The 13482-nt window shown below is 44.5% G+C and overlaps 1 protein-coding gene across 3 annotated transcripts in view; it reads left to right on the top strand.

The window, feature by feature from the left end:
• TNFAIP8L3 (TNF alpha induced protein 8 like 3) overlaps window positions 1-12990 on the top strand; it is a 63920-nt gene extending 50930 nt beyond the window's left edge. For all 3 annotated transcript variants that reach the window (XM_083587073.1, XM_083587075.1, XM_083587074.1), the window contains 2 exons: window positions 6550-11333; window positions 11608-12990. In XM_083587073.1, the coding sequence (XP_083443199.1) occupies window positions 6550-7112 (563 nt within the window). In that variant the 3' untranslated portion in view covers window positions 7113-11333; window positions 11608-12990. The remainder of the gene's footprint in view (window positions 1-6549; window positions 11334-11607) is intronic.
• The last annotated feature ends 492 nt before the right edge of the window (window positions 12991-13482 follow it).

Below are 13482 nucleotides of genomic sequence, written 5' to 3'. Positions count from 1 at the left end.
AACTTCCCTAAACAGGGCTGCCAGAATGGAGGTGAAGAGACAGAACCACTCATATAAGCCTGTTGACTATTACACATGTACCAACTTGCTTGTCTTTTCAGCCTCTGCTGAAGACTTTCCTCTTTCAGCAAGCCTTCTGAGATCTTTCTCAGTTGGCATCACTATTGTTGTCACTAGAATTGTTGTTACGATGTTTTACTTTTTTTATCACTCCGATGAGAGGATGAGCAGGATATACATAAATAAGCACATGCAGGCAGTTTAGCACAATCAGTAATATCCAAAGCAACACGATGACCAAGTTCAACAGTACGATGTCAATGTAAACTCTTTATATAATCTATACAGAACATTGAACAGTATGAAATATGTGAAATGTACTCCCTGCAAAACCAAATAAACAAAAATCTATAAATCTCTGAAAGTCACAAAATATGCACTCTTGATGGATTCTCTTGAAAACATAGAACCAAATGAAAGTCTTATAAGTCTCTGAAAGTCTTTGTAGACTATGCAAGTCTCTGAAAGATTCTTATCTGGTGAAAACAAGGCGTTAAGTTTTTAATATCTGATATTTCATTATGTTTCTGTATATTATGTTGGAAGCCGCCCAGTGTGGCTTGGGCAACCCAGTCAGATGGGTGAGGTATAAGTAATAAAATATTATTATTATTATTATTATTATTATTATTATTATTATTATTATTATTCCCATTTATAATTTAACCTCTCTGCAAAACCCCAAGTGTTGGACGTTTTGTGGTTATTGAATGAGTGGACAAGGAGGTGACCCAGGGCTTATCTCGCATTCTCCTCTCTGCTATAAGCAATTTACATCTGCCAATAGCTTATGCCTAGCATCCAAAAATAATTCTAGAAACCATCTAGCCTAACAGATGTTCCAAATGCACATAGCTCACAGTACAAGGGTTCAATTCTTATTTTCCTATCTAGGAATAGAAACCCAGGACTTTCTTTGTGCATCACATTCTTCTGCATACGTGCAGGACCTGCATTTATTAAAAGCATATTTGCATGCAGATAATATAGTTGAGCCCCAATTGCCCCTCCCCAGATCGGCAACAATTTGGTACGTTCCCTTCTCGCCATCTGGAAGCAAAATATTTTGAGAATCTTGCAGATGCTCACAGAGTTTGCATTTACAATCCGAGGTGGGGGAGAGGAGGAAGACATTTTAAGAAGATTCCATTTCAAGATGAGAATTTTAAGAAGACTGCATATTATTTCTGGCCTTTCTATAATTATACAGGGACAGTAGCTCCTGTGTCCATGATAACTCTGAGCGTATCCGGCATGCATTTTCTGAGCTTTTGGGCTTCATTGCGGCTGGTGGAAGTCCAGGCCAAAATGTACACAGATGGGAAGGACGGGAGTATAGAAAAATATGCCTGTAGCTCTAGGATGAGGAAGCTGTGGTCCTCCAGGTGGTGCTAGACTTCAGATTCTATTACCATTGGCCTTGTCAATTTGGGCTGATGAGAGTCCAACAACATTGGCCATCTTCAAATATCTGAAGGGCCATCACATGGAAGAGGAGACAAGCTTGTTTTCTGCTGTTCCAGAGGGTACAACCCAAATCAATGGATTCAAATTACAGTATAAGAAAGGGGATTTCAACTAAACGTTAGGAAGAACTTTCTGATGGCAAGAGCTTTTCAACAGTAGAATGGACTGCTTCAGAATGTGGTGGAGAAAGGGACAAATGACAAATGACTGTTCTCCAGTCAGGAGAACAGGACAAATGACAACACAAATTCAATAAAGCAATCGCACAATAATAAAAGCATCATCAGGACCATAAAAATCAGACCACAACACAGGAAATGACATGTATCTGTGGAACTGGACCCAAAGCAATTTCCCTTTATGATCCAAATGCCTGGAGAAATAAAAAAAAAAATTGACTTTTGTTTAAAATGTCTGCTGTTGAGAACAGATCAAATACTCCCCAGCAGGGAGTTACGTCCAGGAGGTATCCTTACCAAGAATGCCCTGTCTTATGGACTACCACGCCCTTATGGACTGGACTCTCCTAGAAATAACTCTCCTGCTGACCATAATGAAAGTTGAACAGAATGGAAACTTGTAGCTATTGGGTTGTAGCCAATGCTAGTCCTACTCGGAGTAGACCCATTAGAATTAATGGGCATTATTGTTTGTTTGTTTGTTTGTTTGTTTGTTTGTTTGTTTATGCCTCACCCATCTGGCTGGGGTTTCCAGCCACTTTGGGCAGCTCCCAACAGAATATTAAAAACACAATAAAACATCAAACATTAAAAAAAAATATCCCCAAACAGGGCTGCCTTCAGATGTCTTCTAAAAGTCATATAGTTGTTTATTTCCTTGACATCTGATGGCGTTCCACAGGGCGGACACCACTACTGAGAAGGCCCTCTGCCTGGTTCCCTGTAACCTCACTTCTCACAGTGAGAGAACCACCAGAAGGCCCTTGGAGCTGGATCTCGGTGTCTGGGCTGAACCATGGGGGTGGAGACGCTCCTTCAGGTATACTGGGCCGAGGCCTTTGAGGGCTTTAAAGGTCAGCACCAACACTTTGAATTGTGCTCGGAACCATACTGGGAGCCAGTGTAGGTCTTTCAGGACCGGTGTTATATGGTCTCGGTGGCCACTCCCAGCCACCAGTTTAGCTGCCACATTCTGGATTAATTGTAGTTTCCAGGTCACCTTCAAAGGTAGCTCCACAAAGAGCACATTGCATGACTAACTTAGGCCCATTAATTTCAGTTATGTTTACTCTGAGTGCGATTTTTTGTTGTTTAGTCATCTTAGTTGTGTCCAACTCTCCGTGACCCCATGAACCAGAGCATGCCTTGGAGACTCTCACTTTCTTCTCAAAGCTTCTCCTTTTTTATGTCCATGGAGTTTTCTTGGCAAAATACTGGAGTGGTTTGCCAGTTCCTTCTCCAGGTGGATCACATTTAATCTAAACTCTCGGCTGTGACCTGTCCGTCTTGGGTGGTCCTGCACAGCATAGCTCATCGCTTCTTGGAGTTATTCAGGCCCTTTTGCCACGACAAGGCAGTGATCTATGAAGGACCTGGGTGCGATTAGCATTGGATAAAAACCATTAGCCATAGGCCTACCTTGACCCAACTACCCACGGAGTGGTTTAGTACATCCATTGCTGCCCTCTTAAGACATTTTTTCTTAGCAGACCTGCCCCTTCTCCCAAACAAAACAGAATTGCCGTTGCTAGTGCAGTGCTGAGAACGTGACAAAAAGTTGTAAGGTTAGGATTTTCTGATTGAAACTATTTTGCATTCATGGTTGGAGCACACCATTTATTAATGACAGCAGTTGTTTCTTAAAAAAAGAAAAGAATTTCCCTCATTGTTTTAAGATTGTCAAAGATGTGCTGAAGATGAATCATTTCAACCATAGCTGTGTCTGCATCCCACTCTACCCCCCAACCCCCTAGTCAAAAAGAAGATACTGGGCTATTTTAGAATTAACAGGCAGTAAACGCAAAATTGGCCTCTCCATTGGAATTCTCCAGGCAGAACTTTGCAGCTGCGTCGGAGAAGCAAAGCACAGCCGGTGTCTGAAGCTTATCGGCTTTCTTAAAGAAGTTGCAAGGGCACTTCCATGCATACTACAGTGGTACCTCGGGTTACAGACGCTTCAGGTTACAGACGTTTCAGGTTACAGACTCCGCTAACCCAGAAATATCACCTCAGGTTAAGAACTTTGCTTCAGGATGAGAACAGAAATCGTGCGGCAGCAGTGCAGCGGCAGCAGGAGGCCCCATTAGCTAAAGTGGTGCTTCAGGTTAAGAACAGTTTCAAGTTAAGAATGGACCTCCACAACAAATTAAGTTCTTAACCCAAGGTACCACTATATTCGCAAGAGGGATTTGCAAGGCAAGGGGGTGAGCTCTCCATCCCTGAGGGCAGGGATCAGCAAACTTTTTCAGCACGGGGCTGGTCCACTGTCCCTCAGACTTTGTGGGGGGCCGGACTATATTTTGAGGGGGGGGGAATGATTTAAGAGCACCACAAACCCTGTGGCTGCTTACCTGTGTCTTGCGAGCGAAAGGGGCTGGCGGCGGCAGCAGAGGGATGCTGAGCGATGCTCAAAAGGGCTCCAGAGAGGGGCTGCTTAAAATGGCGGCTGCCCGAGCACTGCTGCTGTACCAACAAAGCCCAGCCCCCTTCCTCCTCTAGGCTGGGCAGGGAGAAGCCAGGAGGAGGGAGGGAGGAGGAGGAGGCACTGCCGTGGAAGGGAGAGGGAGGGAGAGGGAAGGAATGCATGCGCACTGGCGATCCATGCAGCGATTCCCGGACCGTCCGCAGGCCAGATCCAAAAGGCAATTGGGCCTGATCTGGCCCACGGGCCTTAGTTTGCCTACCCATGCCTAAGGGGCATTGAAGCAGGGACTGCACAGCCATCGGACTGGGAGGCTCAAACTGCATTCTGAATTGCAGGTCCCACATTCCCAGCTGTTTTTAACATCTGATTTGATCAGCGCTCTATTAATATTGTTTTGTGGGAATTCAGGAACTCGCTCCTGACTTCGAAACATTTTAGGTGCTTCTGACAGAAGCAGTGCCGTATTGTGACTTCTTGGATAGCCTCACGAACACACTCCACCATGCTGCTCCCCAGACCCAACTCCTCCTAACAGACCCAACGCAGCTACCTGCCACTCAACAGTGACTCCCCGTGACCAAAACAGACTTCTCCTCTCAGCTAGCGGGGTCAGCATGCTGTCTGTGACAGCCTTTTGGCCCGTTCCGCTGCTTCTGAGCCAATTCTCACCGCCTACTGCAGCTTTTTTTATTTTTACTTCTCCAGAAGCTTTTGCTTCTCTTTGAAGAGGAGGGAGAGCATATGGCTCGAAGAGCCAATGTATTTCCTCCCCCCTTTATCCTTCTGCAACGCTAGCATAGTACAAACTAGGGGTGGATGGATGGATCTGTGAATTTCAGTTATCTCTCAATTTCTCACTTTTCCAGTCTTTTAAGTTCAGTTTTGCACATTTCCAGATCAGTTTTTTTTTAGTTCTCATGAAAACGTTAATGTGAATTTCTCATAGAATTGTAGAGTTGGAAGGGACCCCACAGCTCATCGAATCAAACCCTCCACATTGAGGGTATATTTCCCCAAAGGCGCATTTCCCCCTTTTGCACACATTTTTGCAAGCAGTTCCCCCTAATAAGAGTTACAGTTTTGTACATTACATTCACTTGTCTTATCTGTTCATGGCAACCTGCCATGGGGCTTGGATCTTGTACCACCTGACAAAATCTGCTCTAATAATAATTATAAATTACAAAACAATGTGGATATAAATACAGATACAGATACAGATACAGATACAGATACAGATACAGATACAGATACAGATAGATACCGTATTTTTCCCTCTATAACACGCAGATTTTTTCTCCTAAAAAGGAAGGGGAAATGTCTGTGCGTGTTATTGAGCGAATGTGTGGTCCCTGGAGCCAAATGGCAAAAAAAATCAGGCAAAAATCAAATCGCGCGTCTCAGAGAAGGGAAACCTGAAAAGAGGAAGTGGCTGCTTTCCTGCATTCTGCCTCAGGGTCTTACTGCCCACCCTCCTCTGTTTCCTTGCTGTGTTTGCTCAAACGGAACAAAGAGCAGGGAAAGCCCCTCCCCTCCAGGCAAGCAGAGGGGAAAGCAGAGTGTCGTCTCTGTGCTCCGGTGCTGCTGAAAAAAAACTTTTGCCTTCCTTTCCTCCCTCCCGTTATACCCCTCTCCTGCATTCTTAGCCAGCTGCTTCTCTGCACACCCCTCTCGTGCTCCTTGTCCATTCTGTATTTTTCCTTCCTTCCCCACTTAAAATGTGGTTAAAAAGCATGGATCCACATGGATCCTCAGGATCTTTGCATTGGGTCACCCCAAATTCACCATCAGATCACATAGCATGTCCATGGCTACAGCCTGCCCCCCCCCAAATCACGCACCCACTGTTGCCTGGGGCTGCAATGGTGCAAAAACGTGGTTACAAAACATGGATCCTCAGGATCTTTGCATTGGGTCACCCCAAATTCACCATCAGAGCACATAGCATGTCCATGGCTACAGCCTGCCCCCCCCAAAATCACACACCCACTGTTGCCTGGGGCTGCAATGGTGCAAAAACGTGGTTACAAAGCATGGATCCACAGGGATTCTCAGGATTTTTGCATTGGGTCACCCCAAATTCACCATCAGATCACATGTCTGTGGCCACAGCATGAAGCACAAAAATGATACATCCACTGTTTCATTCAGAATGTTTTTTCCCTTGTTTTCCTCCTCTAAAAACGATGTGCGTGTTATGGTCAGGTGCGTGTTATCGAGCGAAAAATACGGTAGATGATGATATATAGATAGATATAGATAGATGATTTAGTAAATGGCACTTTGAACTGTGAAATGTTCATTGCAAATTATTCAAAGATACCTTCCCCCCTTTCTTTCTCTCCTTTCTTCTCTCCCCCTTTTCCATCTCTCCCCATCCCTCCCCCCCCACTCACCCACCCTGCCCACTACCCTTAGGTCCCGAAAACTTCAGTTCAAAGAGCCTTGCGCTGCAAGCCCAGAAAAAGATCTTGAGTAAGATGGCCACCAAGACCATGGCTAACATGCTGATTGATGACACCAGCAGCGAAATCTTCGACGAGTTATACAAAGTGACCACGGAGCACATGAAGAACAAGAAGGAAGCGCACAAAATCATGAGGGACTTGATCAAAGTGGCCATCAAAATCGGGATCCTCTACCGAAACAATCAGTTCAATTCCGAAGAGCTGGAGATTGTCGAGAAGTTCCGCAAAAAGCTGAACCAAGCGGCCATGACGATTGTTAGCTTTTACGAGGTGGAGTACACTTTCGATAAAAATGTCCTCTCGGAACTCCTGAACGAGTGCAAAGACCTTGTTCACGAACTGGTGGAACGGCACCTGACAGCCAGGTCTCATGCGCGAATCAATCACGTCTTCGACCATTTCGCAAATGTGGAGTTCCTCACTGCCCTCTATAGCCTTGATGGGGAATGCCGACCACACCTCAAAAAGATCTGTGATGGAATCAACAAACTGCTAGATGAGAAAATCCTTTGAAACTTTGCCCTTTTTCAAAAAACAAAACAAAACAGCGACTATACAAGTTTCACTTAAGAAATGTAACCAGAGAGTTGGGACCAACTGTTAGCTTCCTGTGCATAATCCCAAAAGAGAATGGCCTGGTTTGCACACTAAACCATGGTTTGTTAAACTACAGTTTCTTTAACCATGGCTTAGTGTTATGGATGACCCCAGCAGCTTAACTATGGTTTATTAACTATGGTTAAAAGTTGTTTTTTAAGCAAGGTTTGTAGTTGGTTTATAAACCATGGTTACTGTAAACCATAGCTTAGTGTTACATGTGGACGCAGCCCAACACCTCTTCCTTAATGCTGCTTATGGAGTCATCACCGCTCAAAAGGTACACAGCTGTAACTAAATAGCAGCTCTTCTGGGCTTGTGTCTCTTTGATAGAGAGATGTAATAAGCTAAGGCTTAAGTGACCATCTGCCAGATGTTTCCACTTTAATGATGGTTTTATTAATGACGGTTAGTGTTAACCATGGTTTAACATTTAACATTAACCATGGTTTAGTGTTGTGTGTGAACCAGGCCATTCCAGAGCATTTGTAATGGAAAGCAAAGCAAGCCACACTTCAGACCACAAATAAACTGAGCATTTTATGATGCAAGGCCATTTGTGATGGGGAGGGAAATGATTACATACCATGATCTCATTATTGCTGTGTTGTGGTTACAGTTTGATGTGCCAAAAATGAAACCTGAAGTTCCATGACATTGAGCAAACATGCCCATGTTTATATTGTAGAAGAATGGAACCCATAAGGTGAAGTGGAAAGAATGGGCTCTGAATATCATTATTTTTAAAACTGAAAATCTCTTTTTAGCACATGATCCAAACAGAGAATAATTCCATATGCCAGGAATGAGGGCAAAGCACAACAAAAGCAGGAGTATTGCTTCTCTTAAGGTGTCAGCATTTTATACCAAGAAAGGAATGAAAAAGTTGTGCCAATCTCTTAAAGACTCTTAAATGGGGTGCCGCAGAAAGATTGTGCAAATTCTGCATTGTCGAAGCTATTATTCATAAGGGTGTGCATTGGCGGGGGGTGAAGAACATAGTGAATTGGGGTGATTTTGGGGCTTGTCCCTTCACTCCTGAATTTAAGCGTGATGTCAGTAACCTCCCCACAGTTGAATCAGAGTCCCCACAAAGCCTGGTGTCTCTCTGTTGTTTCTGTACCATATACAGCTCTGTGTTTTCCTATATATCTATGTTTCTCTAGGTCCTTGGGCTTTGCGAGGAATGAGGCTGTCCAAAATGTTGCCCGAAGAGCTCGTGATTGTTGCTTGTCAAAGCATAGAAATGGACACTCAGTTTCAAAAGCTTCATTTGAAAAAAACAAAACCCCAAAACCCCTACAATCCTCTGCCTTAAACTGGCAACCGATATCGTTGAAGGCCTGCACCCACTAGGAATGGACGGATCCGTCTATTTCTGATCATAGCTGTCAAGCGTCCCTTATTTGGCGGGACAGTCCCTTATCCCAGCGCTGTGTCCCACTGCTGTCCAGGATTGATGATGCCCCTTAAATTTTCCGGGTTTCAAAGGAAGCAGCTCCTCTCCCTCCCTCCCTGCCGGCCAGGGAGGAGGGAGGCTCCAACTGCGTTGCTTGGCTGCGTTGCTCACCCAATAAGGAGTCTAAGAATGACTGGGGGGTGGAGCTTGCATGCCTTGTGCTGATCAAATCGGCTGCATTGCCTGGGGACTTGCCTTTTCTCAGCGCTTCTCAGCGGAGAGGTGACGGTGGTTTCCCTTGCTGCATCCCCTTTGCCGGGTTGCTGCGCTGTGGGAACCACCGCTTGAGGCTTCGTTTGGCTGCTGGCTGGGCTTTCGGCCTTTGGCTCGGAGAGGCTCAGAAGTTGAACATACCCGTGCCCGGAAAATCCCTTATTTTGGCTGCTGGTCCCTTATTTTCAAATCTGTAAGTTGACAGCTATGTTTCTGATCCTTAGTCAGTTTGCACGGTTTGGCTTATCTGTTCCATCCCATTTCCATATTAATCTGCAAAAAGTATAAGCGCCCTGGTGGATCAGGCCCAAGGCCCATCTGGTCCAGCATCCTGTTCTCACGGCAGCCAACCAAACGCTTACAGGAAGAAAGCCCGCTAGCAACAGCACCCTCCCCACTGGCCCCCAGAAACTGCCATTCAGAGCTGTGCTGTCTCTCACCGTGCTGAGTGAACATAGCAGTTGTGGCCAGTAGCCAAATTCCTCCAAGAATTTGTCCAATCCTCTCTGCAAGCGGTCTGAACTGGTGACCTTCGCTACATCTTGTGGAAACAAATTTCGTAATTTTAACTATGCAGTCTCTTTCTTTCGTCAGTCCCAAATCTTCCAGAAATTGTTGGACGGCCCCAAGTTCTGTTATCCACTTTCTATATGCATAATCTTCTATACCACTATCTTGCCTTCCTTTTTACTCATCATTTTTTCTAAGCTAGAGAGTCCCTAACATTTCACTCTTTCCTCATAGTGGAGCTGCTTCAGCCATTTTGGGTTGCCCCGTTCTAGCTCTCTAATATCCTTTTTGAGGCGCAGACAGCAGCCAAAGCTGTATACATCAGGCCACATATTTGACAATGTGTATTTTGATATTGACCATTTGATTTCTAACCCTAATGATTCCCCAACACGAAATTCACCTTTGTCATAGCAGCTGCACACTGGGCTGACATCTTTGTCGAGCAATCCACTGTTGTCTTGTTCCTGGTCATTGGGACATCTGCCTGAAAACAGCGAGGGAAAGGAACTCCAGGTGTGGCTTCCTCCATTTCCACCTTCTTACAGCCATCTCCTTGCTTGCTTGGAGGGCTGGCAGGTGAACAAGAGGAGGCTACACCAGTGAGAGGAGCAACAGCGTATGCCTGGTGTGATAACAGAGGACCTTCTAAGGGGATGGGATCTTGATAGCTGCCTATCGAATCCAACAAAACACTTTCCACCCTTGACATAATCATAACCAGCTACTTGTCATTCATTTGTGGCCCTAGTTCAGGAGTGAGGAATCATGGGACTCTCCCCAAGCTATACCCCCCTGTCAGCCACACCCCCATTTCCACAGGCCACACCCCTTGCCATCCTTCTTCGTATCACCGGCGAGTGGTTTTTGCCTGTGCCCTTGAGCTCTGATGATGCTTGTCTGGCTGGATGATAGCAAGTGGTGTGTAGACGCAGGTGGCACTGTGGTCTAAACAACTGAGCCTCTTGGGCTTGCCGATCAGAAGGTTGGCAGTTTGAACCCCCATGATGGAGTGAGCTCCCATTGCTCTGTCCCAGCTCCTGCCAACCTAGCAGTTCGAAAGCACACCAGCGCAAGTAGATAAATAGGTACCACTCTGGCGGGAAGGTAAACGGTGTTTCCATGCGCTCTGGTTTCTGTCACAGTGTTCCGTTGAGCCAGAAGTGGTTTAGAAAGAAAGAAAAGAGGAGGGGGAAATGAAAGGAAGCAACACCACCAGGAGCTAGCTTTCCTCACCCAAGCCCTGCTAATCTGTTAGACCCTTCATGCCTGTGTACTGCTTAAATCTTTAGTCTGACAAGAGATGTCCTCACAGTGCTGTTCTTTCCTTTCAGGAAATCACTGTAGGGTCACAATGAACACTCTGGTCCAAATGTTGATCATGTATTACTGAAAAGATATTTAAAAATTGTGTTCCATCCTAGAAATTCCAGTACAGGAGAGTTCATAGGAGAAATGAAAAACACCTTACTGTACAAAACCTATAAATGGCTACTCAGAAGTAGGGGTGCAAGAAGCAATTCTGATTTCTTCTGCCCTGTATTTCTTGCATGTAGCAGTGTTTCTGCTCTGCTGCAATTTGCCATCCACCAAAAACGACATTATCCGCCTCACACGCTGCTTTGGCAAAATTGCGTAAGTTATGTAATTGCCTAAGTTACGTTGTCCTTACATTATTCCAGCCCATTCGTTGCAGAGTAAAGCAGGGAAGGGCACTATCAGTTATGCACGGTTCACAAACTGAAAGCGAAATCAGCAGCAAAGGTCAATGGCATTCGCTAGATTGTTTCCAATTTTGGATAGGGAGCAAAAAGTGAGATTTTGCAATTTCTGCTCCCATTTTTGTTTTCGTCGGAATTCTCTGACATCCCTACACACGTATAAGTTTCACTGGGTTCAGCTGGGCTTACTCCCAGGTAAGTGGGTGTAGAATGGCTGCTTAAGAAACTACAAAGGCTTGAGAGCCAGTGTGGTGTAGTGGTTAAGAGCAGTGGACTCGTAATCTGGTGAACCGGGTTCGATTCCCTGCTCCTCCACATGCAGTTGCTGGGTGCCCTTGGGCTAGTAACACCTCTCTGAAGTCTCTCAGCCCCACTCACCTCACAGAGTGTTTGTTGTGGGGGAGGAAGGGAAAAGAGAATGTGAGCCGCTTTGAGACTCCTTCAGGTAGTGATAAAGCGGGGTATCAAATCCAAACTCTTCTTCTAAAAAAAAAAAGAAACTACAAAGGCGTATTGCCACATAGCAGCAAATACACAACAATTGTTTTCTAAGATTAAACACAGGATCTATTCTGGCAACCAGAAGAGTAAAATCCACAATGACGTACCCTCCTGCTGGCTTTGATGAGATTGTCCACGAGTCACTTGTCTCTGGTAGCTTCATTGGGCAGTTTCCATTTTGCATCCGTGTCCATTCACTGGATAATGTAATTTGGGGAAGAAGATCACCTCTTTTTCAAATCAGAGAAATACAAAGAGGAATTGGCTTGTTTTGCACGTAACACTAAACCATGGTTTAACATTAGGGGAATGAGCAGGTGTGAGCCTCAGGCTGTACACCTGCGAAAAGATTTAAAACCTGTGGTTTCTGCTGTTCACTTATCATAGTTAACATTACATCTAAACAGGACAAATTCTGGTTAGTTAAGAGTATGGTTTATTTTTATTTTATTAATTTACAATAGATTTTTATTAAACCAGGACAGAAATTATACATCCAAGGTAATCACACATCAAACTAATTTTTAAAAGGAAAGACAGGTTAAAATATCACATTGAAAACTGTTGTTTCACAGGTGTGTCGAAATAAATTTGGCTCAGTGACCCACTGCAAAACTGTCCTTAAAAACTAGAGAGTACCAGTTGGCCTGTTGTCTACATACCAAAGCATAATATGCAGGACCATAATTCATTTTAAGAAACCATAGCTTAAACTAAGCAGAGTTCTCCCTTTTTGAAGGCAACAGGAAACTGCACTTAGCGAAAAATAGAAGTGGATGCTGCTTCATGTGGCTACGCTGGAGGAGGAAGAGGGGTGTGCAAGACTTAGGCATTTTCGTGTAACACAACTACGGTTTGGTATTGTGTGCAAAATGGGTCATTATCAGTTACTCAATCTGGCCAATCCTATACACTGTGATCAGCAACCTGCGGCCCTCCAAATGGTGATGGACTCCCGTTATCCCTGACCATTGGTCATGATGGCTGGGGCTGATGCAAATGGGCTCCACCAATAGCTAGAGAGCTATAGACACCATTACTTCCAATAAGCCAATTTCCCCAGCAGTGATGCAGGGAGGCTGCTCCAGGGAGGAAGCACAAAAAGGAGAGATGTTTATATTTTGCACACATTGAGCTTCAAATCTGGTTATTTTTTTAAGGAAACAGCCAAATGTCTTGTTATTTATATGTATAAAAGACTTGAGTAGCCTTTAAAAGGGAGGCAAAAATATTACGCGTGTCTCATGCTGGCATATGCTATATATTCATCGTTTACTTTTATATTGGTGGGTTAACATGCAAAACAATCATTTCAGTAGTGTTTGAGTCAGACTCAAAAAGTGTGCCATGTGTTTATCAGAATTTATGCATTAAATGATTTGTGATTAAACTATATGTCCTTTGGATTTTTTTTAATCTGCTGCAGTTATTTCCTCTAACCTTCTTTGAAGAGTTTCTTATTTTTTAAGTACAGTAGTACCTTGGTTCTTGGACTTAATCTGTTCCGGGAGCCCATTCGACTCCCAGAACTGTTTGAAACCCAAGGAGCAGCTTCCGATTGGCTGTAGGAGCTTCCTGCACTCAAGTAGAAGCCGTGTCGGACGTTCAGCTTCCAAAGTATGTTTGCAAACCACAACACTTACTTCTGGGTTTGCAACGTTTGGGAGCTGATTTGTCTGAGAACTAAGCCATTCGAGAACCAAGGCATAGTGAAAATCAGAACTGTAGGCAAAATCTTCTTCTCTAAAAGCTTGTTTCTATCCAAAGAACCATCTTCTCCAACATGAGCTGCCAAAAACTTCACCACTGCACACATAGACCCTGTTGTAAATCCTTCTACCGACTGAAGCTCAACTGGCCATGACTACAAACAGGGCCTTTT

Source organism: Podarcis filfolensis, assembly GCF_964270895.1.
Source record: "Podarcis filfolensis genome assembly, chromosome: 14".
In the NCBI taxonomy this organism is placed as follows: Eukaryota; Metazoa; Chordata; class Lepidosauria; order Squamata; family Lacertidae; genus Podarcis; species Podarcis filfolensis.
This window is presented reverse-complemented; position numbering and strand designations above follow the sequence as displayed.